The sequence below is a fragment of the Rhinoderma darwinii genome, chromosome 9 (assembly GCF_050947455.1).
Source record: "Rhinoderma darwinii isolate aRhiDar2 chromosome 9, aRhiDar2.hap1, whole genome shotgun sequence".
In the NCBI taxonomy this organism is placed as follows: domain Eukaryota; kingdom Metazoa; phylum Chordata; class Amphibia; order Anura; family Rhinodermatidae; genus Rhinoderma; species Rhinoderma darwinii.
The window spans coordinates 43713221-43727793 of NC_134695.1; the positions used below are offsets into that span (position 1 = coordinate 43713221).

The 14573-nt window shown below is 41.8% G+C and overlaps 1 protein-coding gene across 2 annotated transcripts in view; it reads right to left on the minus strand.

Annotated features, from left to right (window-relative positions):
* The window catches only part of FRMD8 (FERM domain containing 8), a 38321-nt gene extending 26485 nt beyond the window's left edge, over window positions 1-11836 (minus strand). The window contains exons 1-5 of one of the 2 annotated variants that reach the window (XM_075836938.1): window positions 11722-11836; window positions 8224-8305; window positions 5667-5834; window positions 5456-5557; window positions 3220-3278 (exon numbers count right to left, since the gene is read on the minus strand). In XM_075836938.1, the coding sequence (XP_075693053.1) occupies window positions 3220-3278; window positions 5456-5557; window positions 5667-5834; window positions 8224-8305; window positions 11722-11808 (498 nt within the window). In that variant the 5' untranslated portion in view covers window positions 11809-11836. Of the gene's footprint in view, window positions 1-3219; window positions 3279-5455; window positions 5558-5666; window positions 5835-8223; window positions 8306-11055; window positions 11308-11721 lie in introns of those variants that run through there. The other variant, XM_075836939.1, reaches the window with a different exon arrangement.
* Between the last annotated feature and the right edge of the window lie 2737 nt (window positions 11837-14573).

The following is a 14573-nucleotide window of genomic DNA, read 5'->3' on the forward strand; positions in this document are numbered from 1 at the left end:
GTTTATACAACAATCTAAGTATTTCCCATGTGGCACAATGCAGGCCAACAATTTTTGTAACAATATTATAAATTGTATACAATAGCACTACAAACGTTCAGAATTCAGCTTTCCAATAAAAATATCAGACATAGGTCTGATAAAAAGTAAGCACATTAAAGGGAACCAGCATTTTAGCTATAAAGCCAGCAATACCTGGTGAAAGTGGGTGAAAAATCATTGTCATCTAAGCTATAAATGTATGTTCTAAGTGAGCTCTGTAGCTTTAGTATTCCGTTTTTCAGTGGTCCCACGCCATATGCAAATGAGCAGAAAAGAGTCAAATCTTCATCTGAAAAGTCAGATTTTCATTCCTCCAGCATCTCAGAGTGGACTCCACCTCCTTCTTTTTGATTGACAGCTCCTTAGCCAGTCAGGGCCAGAAAGGTGGCAATGGTGGGCGGGGTTAAGAAGCTGCATCCCAGAGGGAAAAATAATTACCATAAAAGGCGGGAAAAGTTTAAACGACGATATTTACAGACAGAGGAGGACTTCAGGAAAGAAGAGAACAGGAACGAACTCTGGACAGCTGCGGCCATTGAGGGGTCAGGCGAGTTTAACAGGTAAGATGTTGATGACAGGATCCCTTTAACTTGAACAACTATGGGCATCCTTTGTCATTGCGTTATTAGGCCCTGTTCACATATATCCGGCAATCTGGCATAGTTTCCCTCCGGCATGGTACAGAAACGTCGGAGGGAAACAGATGCCAGAACTGATCCCATGCTTTCCAATGGGATCGTTTTTAGAATTAAGTGAATCTGTTGTAACACGAGATATATATATATATACGTTCCCTAGAAAGAAAAACGTTGCATACAGCGACTTGTTGTCCTTCTATTGCCCCACTATGAACGTTGCATACAGCGACTTGTTGTCCTTCTATAGCCCCACTATGAACGTTGCATACAGCGACTTGTTGTCCTTCTATAGCCCCACTATGAACGTTGGACAGGTGCACAAAAATACCATCAGTTGTGTCCGGCTCAGGCGAAAACAATTGGTTGGATGCAAATAATCTGTGTAAACCCAACCATACAACTTCAACAGCTATAGTCATGTATTGTATGAGCAATAAAGACCTATACTTTCTTAACATACATTTTATACATTTGCAGTAAACTTTCACTACTGCCTGTGCGGACAGGACCGTATAGTAACCAAACAATAGTATAAAAGCGATAAGTCTCTCTCTCAATTTGATAGATTATTGAGCGGACAGTCTGGTACATTCACTGCTAGACGACAAAGATGACCTTGTATCATCCAGCTAACAACTAACTTTTTTTCCTCTCTCTGTGGACCAGGCATTTTCTGTGCATATTAGAAAACACGGGGAAGATTTAGTAATACGAACACACCATCTAGGTCTGGCGCTAGTCTCTCCCCAAGAGCAGCACACCGTACAAAGATTGATATAGATTGTGCTAAAAACAACGCCAGGTCAATGAGGTGGTTTTTAGCAACTTTTCTAAATGGAAAAATAATGACAAATGAGTTACGTATACGAAAAAGTGTCAGCAAGAATGGAATAGGAGCTTCATAAGTATTAATATAGGTTTCTACACGAAACGGGCGTACAAACATTTATAAAACTGCTTCTGTGTGACCTCTCCTATATACACACACCTTGGTGTACAAACCAAAACAATGTAATTGGTAATAGGGGGTAATCACAGTAACCAATCTTTATGAAATCACCAACACAGCCACCTTTAGAGCCTCTGTCACCACATTATAAGTGGCCTATATTGTACATAATGTGATCGGCGCTGGAATGTAGATTACAGCAGTGTTTTTTATTTAGAAAAACAATCATTTTTGACGGAGTTATGACCTATATTAGCTTTATACTAATGAGTTTCTCAATGGACAACTGGGCGTGTTTTACTTTTTGGCCAAGTGGGCGTTCTACAGAGGAGTGTATGACGCTGACCAATCAGTGACCAATCAGCGTCATACAGTTCTCTCCATTCATTTACACAGCACATAGCGATATAGCTATATCGCTATGTACAATATATTCCTCGCACATTATACGCAATGCTTCTGTGAAAGTAATTAAAAAGTTTAAGTTATTAAATCTTGCATAGACTCCATCTTGTATGGTGGCGACCATTTTGGATAGTTGGAATCCATCTTGTGGACTAAGGAGCCATTTTGAGATTAATAAGTTATGATTGCTTTAAAAAGCTAATATATCCATGTCACCAGTTGTCTTGAAACAATTCTATGTTATGTGTTCTCGAATGAAGAATGACATTGGTTTACCATAAGGAAGGGGTCAGTCTGACTCTTAGGCTGGGTTCACACAGAGTTTTGGAATTTTGAGGCAGATTTTGCTCTACCTGCACGCCAATTTTCGCGGAGTTTTTCGCCTGCGGCCATTGAGCGCCTTCAGCAAAAAACGCCACAAAATACGCTTTCTCTGCCTCCCATTGATGTCAATGGGAGGTCAGAGGCGTAAACGCCCGAAGGGCATGTCCCTTCATTTTCCCGCGAGACAGTTTTTCCGCTCGCGGGAAAAAAACACCTCCGCCTCCCATTGAAATCAATGGGAGGCATTTTCGGCGCGTTTTCCAACGCGTTTTCAGTTTACAACAACTCAACAAAAAACTCTGTGTGAACTGACACTTAGCCTTGGAGAAGAGATTTGTTTAATATAAGGGAGGGGGTAGTCTGACTCCTAACATCTATGACGTGGTATGTCTTGGGAACTCATGGTTTTACATTTTAGACGCCTCCTGAGCCTATGATTGGTTCAGGACAAACATATTGTCATTATATGCAATCCAAATTAATGTCATACTGTAAACGTTGTAAATGATTGGCTGGAATCGAGCTGCTCCTACTTCGAAAGATATTATTGTAATGGTTTGATGAATAAACGACAAAGAAGGATTTTGAGCATACAAAGCATGGTCGATAGATAGAAGATTTACCTATGATTTGGAACTGGATAAATCACTGGAGGGCGGGTATCGGTTGACATACCCATTACAAATATCAGTCTAATATATTTTGGCCCATGATTGCGTTAACACTTCTAAGGGAGATTAGTTAGATCAATTGGCTTTCAATGCCATGATAGAAATTTAGGGGCACATGGAAGTACAGTATAGGTGCTCAAAAAACCTAGTTTTGTCAGTTTTACTGATAAAAATAATATTTTTAACTCACCTGAATTTCTCTACTTTTGGGAAAGAAGATATTCCTGCGAAACTGGAGTATTGGTTCATCTGAGATAAAAAATAACAGACCGTAAGTAAAATGTACTGCATATTATTACATTTTAATGCTTAAATGGGTTTTCCCATGAGAGACATTTATAACATATCCACAGGATATCCAAAAATAAAGTATATGAAGCAGCACAAATCCCGATATCAGGAGCGGTGTCACGCTGTAAAATCAGAAAAACCCAGTCTGACGTAATGTAATCCTCAGAAAAAGTGTGGTGAACAGCAGCACGTCTCCCAAATTTCAATCAATAGAATGTTTTATTGGTCAAACATCCAGTACAAAATGGCAACATTTCGGCCCGTGACAAGTGGAGGATCTTTCTTAAGCCTAGTCTTGAGAAAGACCCTCCAGTTGTCACGGGTCAAAACGTTGATTGTAATTTGGGAAACGTGTGCTGCTGTTTAACCATGCTTTATCTGATGATAGCCACAGGATATGTCATAAATGTCAGATAGATGTGGGCCCCACCTGTATCTAGAACTGGGCTCCCTAAACCCTGTTCTGACGCGGTGTTGCGGCTGAATTCAGCCCATAAAAAAGGTTTCATGGTCGAGAGTTATGAAAACAGCTTAACTCGCTGAGCTACGCTGTTTTCGTAAGTCCCATAGAACTGAATGGTAGTTACGGAAATAGCGTAGCTCGCATGCATACGATGCTTCCGTAACTACCATTCACTACAATGGGAGTTACGGAAACTAAGTAGCTCAGCGAGATACGCTGTTTTCGTAACTCCCGACCATATAATCAGTAAGTGGCCGGGAGGCAGTGAGAACAGAAAAGGTAGGACAGGGTTTAGGGAGCCCCGTTCTAGAGATAGGTGCGGGTCCCAAAGCTGGGATCCGCACCTATCCTTTGGATATGTCATAAATGTCTCTGATGGGAGAACTCCTTTAAGGGGATTAGAACAGGCATTTAACCCGTTAGGGTATGTTCACACAATATTTTTTGCAGGCAGAAAAGTCTGTTTCAAAATTCCTCAAGGATTTAGCCCTGCCTACACTTTCATTGCAGCGTTTTCTGGCCACAGGCAAAAAACCCTTTCTCTGCCTCCCATATTGATTTCGATAGGCGGTCAGAGACAGAACCGCGGGAAAAAAGGAGCAGGTCACTTTTTTTCCCTGCCAGGGTTTTTTTCCCGTTCACGGAAAAAACGCCTCCGTCTCCAATTGAAATCAATAGAAGGCTATTTCGGAAGGCTATCTCTGTGACCTAGCCCTTAAAGTGTATCTGTAATCAATTGTTGAGCTGTAATGTTGTTTCCTTATGGCTATTCAGATAAATAATATATTTACTTTTTTGTGTCGGTTAGCATCATTTTTAGTAACTTACACTTTGGAGGGAATGAGTCTAAGGCTAGGTCTACTGGACTGTAGCTTCCATAGAAAATGCTTTAAGTTACACAATTTATGCAACTTCATGCTTCTGATTGCACGAAAATTGCAGCTGGCAACAACCTTTATTTTTGTGTAAGTCACATTTCCCTCCGTTCAACGTATATGACTTTTCAATGAAGGAGAAAAAAAAAAAAAAAAAAAGGGATGCACGCCCATGTTGTAGGAAAGTAGCAGAACCACTAGTAAGTATTCATTCATTTTGAAACATACATAAAATTTAGGACAGCCACAGTACAAAATCAGTCACAAAGTGCAGAACATATGATTCTTCCAAAGACAAAACAGAACCGTGGTGACAGATAATCTTTAAAGGGTTATTCCTATCTTAAGCATTTATAGCATAGCCACAGGATACGGCACAAATGCTTGATACATACACGCCCCAACTCCGGTAACCCTCACTTATAGGGAGAACAGAGGTTAAGTGACTCCTGTTCGCCAATTGCTTGCCACTGCTAAATGAAGAGGTGGCCACAAGATAGCGCTCGGCAGCCCCATAGAAACTAATGGAGCGGTCGTCGTGCATGCAAACCACCTCTCCATTCCGATGGGGTTCCCAGTAACGGCAAGGTAAGCCCATTCTCGTGATCAGTGGGGGTCCCAGCGGTCAGACACCCACCGATTAGATATTTATCACCTATTCTTTGTATAGCTGATAAATAATGATTATGGGAAAACCCCTTTAATTTCCTATCACCGTCATTTTGTGACAAGGCAACATGAAATACATTGCAAATCACTTCACATTACAAAGGTAAGATGTTCAAACGATAATCTACCGTAGTGAAGATCCTCTGGTGTGCAATTTGTGAAACGTGCCAGAAGATCGTGCCACTGTCTACAGACTTTGTAAGGTTGATGTTTCGGCTTGAGCTGTACCTCTGCAAAAAAACAGGAAAGGAAAAAAAAAATAAAATATATATATATATATCTCAATTATTGCAATAAGTTTAGTTGTGCAAAATTAAATAAAATTTGGAAGATATTTACCTAAAAATGGAGAAATAAGCCACAGAGAAAACACTTCCTGAGCAATATCGGGGAGATGGAGAACTTCGAGAATTTTCCTGTGTAGCTCATGTGCGGTCGTGGCTGACAGGCCATCTACTGTAAGTGGGATTGCATTATCATTTAAAAAGTATACAATCACATCCACAGCTAAGGAGAGAAAAGAGAAGAAGATTTCAGCAAACATATTATTGTGAATGCCGAATAATCACATTTAGGCCTCATGCACACTTCCATCACCGTTTTCACGGCCGTTTTTGATGGATCCGTGTATCCGTTATGGTATCCTTGTAAAAAAACGGAAGGTATTAACCCCTTAATGACCAGCCTATTTTAAACCTTAATGACCAAGGTATTTTTTTAAGCTTTTCCATCGACTCATTCCAAGAGCAATAACTTTTTTATTTTTGGGTCGACATAGCTGTATAAGGGACAAGTTGCATTTTTTAATAGCACCATTTTGAGGTACATATTTATTGATTAACTTTTATTAACTTTTTTTTTGGAGGGGGGAATAGAAGAAAAACTGAAATTTCGCCACTCTTTCTCGCGTCCTAAATCTATGCAGTTTATCGTGTGGTATAATTAAACACAGTAACTTTATTCAGCGGGTTGTTACGATTGCAACGATACCAAATTTGAATAGTTTTTGTATGTTTTACTACTTTTACACAGTAAAAACGCTTTTTCTTTTCAAAATTATTTGTTTTTGTGTCTCCGTATTTGAAGACCCATAACTTTTTTATTGTTCCGCCGATGCAGTTGTGTGAGGGCTTTTTTTTTGCGGGAAGACTTGTAGTTTTTATTGGTACCATTTTGGAGTAAGTGCGACTTTTTGATCACATTTTTTTTTTTAAAGTCAGTATTCACAGAAAACAATTCTTCCATAGTTTTTTACGGCGTTCACCATGCAGGTTAAATAACATAATAGATTTATAGTCAGGGTCGTTACGGACACGGCAATACCAAATATGCGTAACTTTTAATTTATTTTGGGTTTTTTTAATAGTAAAAAGGGGAAAAAGTGGGTTTTTCATTTTTTTTTTTCTCCATATTTTTTTTAAATTAACTTTATTCAACTTTTTTACTGGTTCCACTAGGGGACTTTAATATGCTATCATCCGATCGCTATTATAATACACGGCATTACTTTTGTATTGCAGCGTATTACTGCCTGTCCGTTTAAAACGGACAGGCATCTGCTAGGACATGCCTCCGGCATGACCTAGCAGGCATTCACTACAGGCAGACTTGGGGGCCTTTATTAGGCCCCCGGCTGCCATGGGAGACACAGACACTCGGCGATCTTCTCGCCAGGTGTCGGTGGGGGGGAGAGGGAGCACCCCCCCTCTCTCAGATGCGGCGCACACTATTGAGCACCGCATCTGAGCGGTTAAACGGGTGAGATCGATACTTATATCGATCTCACACGTTCGAGAAAGGATGCCCCCAGCTCTCCGCTACATCTGGCAGCTGAGAGCAGGGAGATTTGACAGCTCCCTGCTCTGTTTATTTATCCTGATGCAGCGCTGTAAAAAGGCTTATGCATCAGAATAAAGCCCATTAGTGGCCGCCGTGAAAAGGTGTATTGGCGGTCACTAACGGGTCAAGCTTTGAACTTGTTACATGTCCCAGGAAACATCCATAATAAGGTCACATGAAGTTTTTAGTGAACTTTGGCATGCCCTACCGTCGCTAGGACAACGGATCCGTCAAAAACGGACGGCACACGGAAGCCTTCCGTGTGCCGTCCGTTTTTTTCACGGACCCATTGACTTCTATGGGCCCCACAGTCACGGACAAAAAGTAGGACATGCTCTACTTTTGACGGAACAACGGATAAGTGAAAATAACGGAAGTGTGCATGGGCCCATTAAAATGAATGGGTCAGGGTGCTATCAGTGGAAAAAAACGGATCTCACCCTGAAGAAAAAACTGGGGGCATGAGGCCTAAGGATTTTGGCTCATTAATAACACAGATGTAATATGTACTTTGCATTAGTAAAAATGAGTGTTTTCATTCGCTGTCAGCAAGCAGACATCATCAAAAGATGTGGGAGTACAAGTTGCATTGAATACAACAGAAGTGTGGCGGTGAACGATTAATAGTAGCTGCGCTGTATTCCGCTATCGACATGAACCGTAAGATACCAGTAAGGACAAAACATTCCTTTCTGCCCAATGAAAATAGTTCTTAGGGGCTGTATTCTACTTAGTGTGTGCGCGCGCGCCCACACTTTTTTTTTTTTTATGCAAGTACAATTTTTGGGTGGTGAGAAAAACAAACACAGAAATACAGTTAGGGTATGATCAGATGTCATGGATTTATTGTGTTTTTGGTGTGGATTTAACAAGTTTACAGTACACAACTAGTAAACTAGTTTCCACTGCAGATTTTAGGGCATGCTATGGATCGTCAAAACTACAGCATGTCCTATTTGTCACGTATATTCCCCTATGCTGCAAAATCTGCATGTTTAAAATCCACTAAATCTACTACTAGATGGTTTTCATCCAGTAATGCAGATTATATACATACACCGTGCTCCTGAAGAAGAGACACTGCCTCGTAAAAGATATTCATTTATCACTGATGGTGGCGATGTTCCACTTCTATCCATCTGTAAAAAAAATAGGAAGAGAGAACAAAAATTACAGTAACGAGATACAAACTCCACCTTTGTTATCCTATGATAGAAATTAATGAATGACAATTATTGCATCAGTAAATCTGCACAGAACTTATCATACCTTCATCTTCTCCAAGACCTGCCCATCAAACCTGTGTAAGGGGGTTTCTGGCTAAAAACTTGTTTCTGTAATTTTAATGTCCTTAAAGAGGCTCTGTCACCAGATTATAAGTGCCCTATCTCTTAAATAATGTGATTGGCGCTGTAACGTAGATAACAGCAGTGGTTTTTTATCAAGAAACACAATCTATTTTCACCAAGTTATGAGCGATTTTAGCTTTATGCCAATTACTTTCTTAATGCCCAACTGGGCGTGTTTTTACTTTTGACCAAGTGGGCGTTGTGGAGAGAAGTGTATGACGCTGACCAATCAGCGTCATACACTTCTCCCTATTCATGTAATCAGCGCATAGTGATCCTGCGTTGTTCACTATGTGCAGTCACATACACACACATTAACGTTACTGAAGCGTCTTGACAGTAAATAGACATCGCGTCCAAAAGTACACATATTTGGTATCACCGTGTTTGTAACTATCCCAACTATGTTATTTTTACCGCACGATGAACACCCCCCCCCCCCCCAAAAAAAAATAAAAAAAAATAAAAAAAAACTACGGCGGAATTGCTATTTTTTGTCACCATCCCTCCCAAAATAAAAGAATGCAAAGTGATCAAAAAGTGGCATGTACCCAAAAATAGTACCAATAAAAACTTCAATCCGTCCCGCAAAAAACAAGCCCTTACACAGCTTTTTGGACCAAAAAAATAAAAAAAAATGATGGCTCTCAGAATATGGTGACACAGAAAATTATTTTAATTGATTTTATTGTGCAAACGCCACATATCTATGAAATATTATTTATTTACCTCATTATTATACCCTCTTACTATGCCCTGATGTACTCCGCACAGATTACATATGCCCCCAAAGTAGGGATGTCACGATACCAGAATTTGGACTTCGATACCGTCATAATGGGTTAAAGAGGCTCTGTCCCCAGATTATCAAATCCCTATCTCCTATTGAATGTGATTGGCGCTGCAATGTAGATAACAGCAAAGTTGTTTGTTTTTTAAAAAAAACTATCATTTTTGCCCAAGTTATGAGCAATTTTATATTTATATTTCTAAAAACTGCAGAATTTGGGCAATAAAATATTGAGTTGCATTTCTCGGGTAAAACCTTCTGTGGTACAATTATTTTATTTTTTTATTAGAAATAAATTTCGGCAAAAAAAATAAAATTTGTAAATTTCACCTCTACTTTGCTTTAATTCCTGTGAAAAGCCTAAAAGGTTAAAACACTTTCTGAATGCGGTTTTGAATACTTTGAGGGATGCAGTTTTCAAAATGGGGTGACTTATGGGGACTTTCTAATATATAAAGCCCTCAAAGCCACTTCACAACTGAACTGCCCCCTGTAAAAATAGCCTTTTGAAGTTTTCTTTAAAATATGAGAAATTGCTGCTAAAGTTCTAAGTCTTGTAACGTCCTAGAAAAATAAAAGGACGTTCAAAAAACAATGCAAACAAAGTAGACATATAGGAAATGTTTACTAGTAAATATTTTGGGTGGTATTACTATCTGTTTTACAAGCAGATACGTTTAAACTTAGAAAAATGCTAATTTTTGCAAATTCTCTAAATTTTGGTGTTTTTCAGAAATAAATACCAAATTTATCGACCAACATAAAGTCCAATGTGTCACGAGAAAACAATCTCAGAATCGCTTGGATAGGTAAAAGCATTCGGACGTTATTACCACATAAAGTAACACGCCAGATTTGAAAAAAAAAAAAATCGGCTGTGTCCTGAAGGCCAAAACAGGCTGCGTCCTTAAGTGGTTAAATATGCTTTTTGCAGAATAACATTGAAGGTTACCCCATTTATTGGCCGACTGTTTTCATAACTCCCATACAAGTGAATGGACAGAGCAGTGGCCACCTCTGCATTCACTATTTGCCTGTCCCCAGGACAGACAGTGGTTGGGGGACCCGCACCGATCAGACATTTACGGCATATCTTTTAAATATGCAATCAATGTCTGAGATGGGATTAGCCAATTAACAAAAAACTGATTTTTATAACGTAACATGTTTGCCCCATAGAAACATTAGTTTGAACAGTGTGAAAGAAGCGGGGCGATATCGGTGAGGCTCTGATCACACTTGGGTACATTATTTCGTCAGGTTCCTGTTGCGCTTTGACAGTCAGAATAGTGTAGCATGCTGCGCTATTCTATCCAGTGGAAAAAAACAAAAAACAGATAAATAATGGAAATCACAGAGACCCATAAAAGGGGCCTAACAAAATAATTATTCATGATGGATGATGAATCATGACTGCAGTGACCCAATTAGTAATTGTCTGACAACCATATTCACTGTTTACAAATAGCAGTGATCTAATAATAAATTTGCAATGAAGCAAATGGAAAATTCCCTGCCTGACTCCGACAACAAAACGCAGGCTTTCTATATGGAATCGGCTTTAGAAAAAAATATCCAATTTGTCTCACGGACTATTGAGAACTCTGCACTTATTAAACTTATCTTACAGCACTGCTGCCCACAAAACGGAACAAAAACGAATCTGAGTGAAATGTCGTAAAATCATGTCAATAACTAGACTGCAGCTCAGGTAAATCGCTGAATATAAATAAAGCATAGGGGAGCTCACCTTAATGAAAAGCCCGCATCAACTCTCGTCTACTCGCTCCCCACTTTGGTATAACCAGGAAGCTGACATCACGAAGCATCCACAGCTACCCGCCAATGACAACGTGGCGTCTGCGTTCCATACCTCACTATGGTTCTGTAACTACATGAGGCTTTAGCCAATAGTTAGGATGTCACCGCCCCTTTCCGGTTGGTGCCCAGCAGGACTGTTGTGGAAAACGCCGGCAGTTTAGTTCCAGCTGCCAGCCTTTCTGCAGAGTGACGTCACCGGGCAGAACAGTACAGTGCGCAGGTGTCATGTCGCCTTCCCGCCTAATCTGTTTGGAATGTGTGGAAAGTATCCAGGATACAGAGACTCAGAGGAAAATAACATGTGCCAAGGAGCGAGGTCACCCATAGTTTATAGCTATTAATTAAAGGGCATTTTCCATATGCTGGGTAGAGGGCAATGTTATGTTGCTATGGCATTGCTGGTGAATTTACATGTTTTATGTTACAGAATGTCCCATCCTCCCAAAAAATAATAAAATAATCTGGTTGCTGTCCTCTTTTAAAAATTTATTGAAAATTCTACTAATTTATATGTTTCTGGGAGTGCTGAGCTAGAAGCAATATGTACAAAGTGCTTAAAACTCTTATACAATTTTCCAATATACTTTCTGCATACCTCCCAACCATCCCAGATCCGGCAGGGCAGTCCCGGTTTCTCACCGCTGTCCCGGGCGGTCTGTAAATGTCCCGCTGGGCGCTGCATCAGAACAGCTGATCGCTGCTGACTGCAGCAGTGATCAGAAGAAGGCAGGAGTCTTGCGGCAGTGTTCTCATTGGGATCGATGCCGGCCCGTGAGTGGACCAGTCCAGTCACCTGACCTCACCGGTCATGTGACTGGACTGGTTCACTCTTGGGCCGGCATCGTCACCAGTGAGAACGCCGCTGCAAGACTCCTGCCTTCTTCTGACGGTGGGTGACGTGTCCCGAGTGACGGCCGTGTCTTCCGTCGCTCGCGCTCTCTCTCCTCACAGTGCAGAGTGCATGTGAGGAGGAGGGTCTTTTTTTGCTCCCTGTAGGAGTCGGAATCCCCAATCCCCGGCCGCCGATTGTGGATTCCGCTACAGGAGAAGTGAGTGACTACACTGTCCATATATGGACACAGCGACGTCACTCACTTCTGATGCAGAATCCCCAACCCTGTGGCCGGGGATCCGCTACAGTAGAAGCGAGTGACGTCACTCACTTCTGAAGCGGAATCCCCGACCCTGTGGCCGGGGATTCCTCTCCAGGAGAAGTCAGTCACTACACTGTCTACTGCCGACTTCCTTCTACTGTGCTTGAACTACACTGTCCATATATGGACATTGAAGTCAGTGACTTCTCCGGGAAGGGGGGGATGGGTGCAACCTACAGGGGGCAGTGTGGCATTACCTACAGGGGGCTGGGTGGCATTACCTGCAGGGGGCTGGGTGGCATTACCTACAGGAGGCTGGGTGGCATTACCTACAGGGGGCTGTGTGGCATTACCTAAGAGGGGGGCTGTGGCACCAAACATCTGCCCATTGATTTCAATGGGAAAAACGGCGTTCTGTTCCGATGGCCCGTTTTGAAAAACGGCCGCGTAAAAAAAAGCCCACGAAACAGAAGTGCAGGTCACTTCTTGGGACGTTTTTGGAGCCGAAAATCGCAAGTGGCATAAAAACGTCTGAAAATTAGGAGCTGTTTTCCCTAGAAAACAGCTCCGTATTTTGAGACGTTTTTGAGTTTGTGTGTGAACATACCCTTAGGCCTCATGCACACTTCAGTTTTTTCCTTCAGGGTGCTATCCGTTTTTGTCACTGATAGCACCCTGAACCCATTCATTGCAATGGCCCCATGCACACTTCCGTTATTTAAACGGATCCGTTGTTCCGTTCCGTGCAAAGTAGAGCATGTCCTACTTTGCTTAGTGATTCAGTGACCGTGTGGCCCATAGAAGTCAATGGGTCAGTGAAAAAAACGGATGGCACACTGAAGGCTTCCGTGTGCTGTCCGTTTTTGACTGATCCGTTGCCATAGCAACGGCTGGGTGGGACAAAGTTCACATACTCACAGTCTACAGTAGCCAGTCAGTTCTGAAGATGGATGTGGAAAGAATGATAGCATTGGTGCAGGATCACCCAGAACTGTGGGATACGCGCACAGAATGCTACCACGACCGTTATAAAAAGGACGCCGCGTGGGAGGAGCTTGACAAGGAGCTTTTGACACGTAGATGGCAGAAGGGAACTAGTGCCCAGCGTCACAAAATAAGTAAGTAAATGCACACATTGCACTGCTTGTTTTCTGAACATGCTTTTCTTTTGTTCCATTGTATGTAATTCTCAGTAGGTAAACTTTACACACCCACAGTAACGTTATTTTCGCATTGACCTGCTGTCTTATAACATGTGCTTTGCAATCCAAAAATTCTGACCGGTATAGACTTTGCGCAGTTTCAAGTGTGTCAGAGGGTAGCGTAGACCTTGCACAGTTGTATTCTGCATTATTTCTAGTAGAGATGAGCGAACTTATGAAAAGTTTGGTTCGGCTAGTTCGCCGAATTTCACGAAAAAGTTTGATTCGGACCGAACTAGTTCTGACCGAACCTGTAATTTCCGTGCGCCGAGCATGGTACTGTCCAGGGTGCTGATAGAGTTAATGGGCTGCACTAACTCTTTCAGCAACCTTGACAGTACCATGCTCGGCGCGCGGAAAATAAAATTTTAATGTAATAAAAAAAAATATATAAATACGTTCATACTTACATTCCTCCTGCCCAGCCTCCAGCGATGACGTTTCATACATGTCACCGCTCGCTGCAGCCAATCACAGGCTGTAGTGGCGGTCACGCTCGTCACGTGACCGCCTCTGCAGCCAATCACAGGCTGCCGCGGCCTCTGCAGCCAATCACAGGCTGCCGCGGCCTCTGCAGCCAATCACACGCTCCTCTCCTGAAATACTCTGTGCTGCCTTAATCTCTGGACAGGTCAGGATCCTGTTTCTTTTAAATGCTGCACTGTATAGCAGCCTTATATCGTGGATCGAGCGGTTTCCCCAGCAGCATTTAAAAGAAACAGGATCCTGACCTGTCCACAGAGTTTAAGGCAGCACAGAGTATTTCAGGAGATCAGCACGGCCGGCCACGGGCAGCCGGTCGTTTTTCCGAGCCGTGCTCCCATTATAAAGTATAGGAGCACGGCCCGTAAAATAAAAAAATAGAACATGTTCTAGCTTTTTAACGGCTCGGGCACCTTCCCGTGAGAAAACGGGAAGGTACCCGTGGCTAACAGAAGTCTATGGGCCCGCTATTTCGGGTCGTAATTACGACCCGTAAATCCAAAGTAAGCCAAGCAGAGTAATCTCAAACTGTTCTCTATGCTCTGAAAGCTAAGAAAACAGCACCAAAAACTTCTTGTAACCTTTCTATGGGTGTTTCCTGGGACATGTGACAGGTTCAAGTGAAGTTCACATCCATTTTTAAACGGAAACACGGAACGGAAACGGAG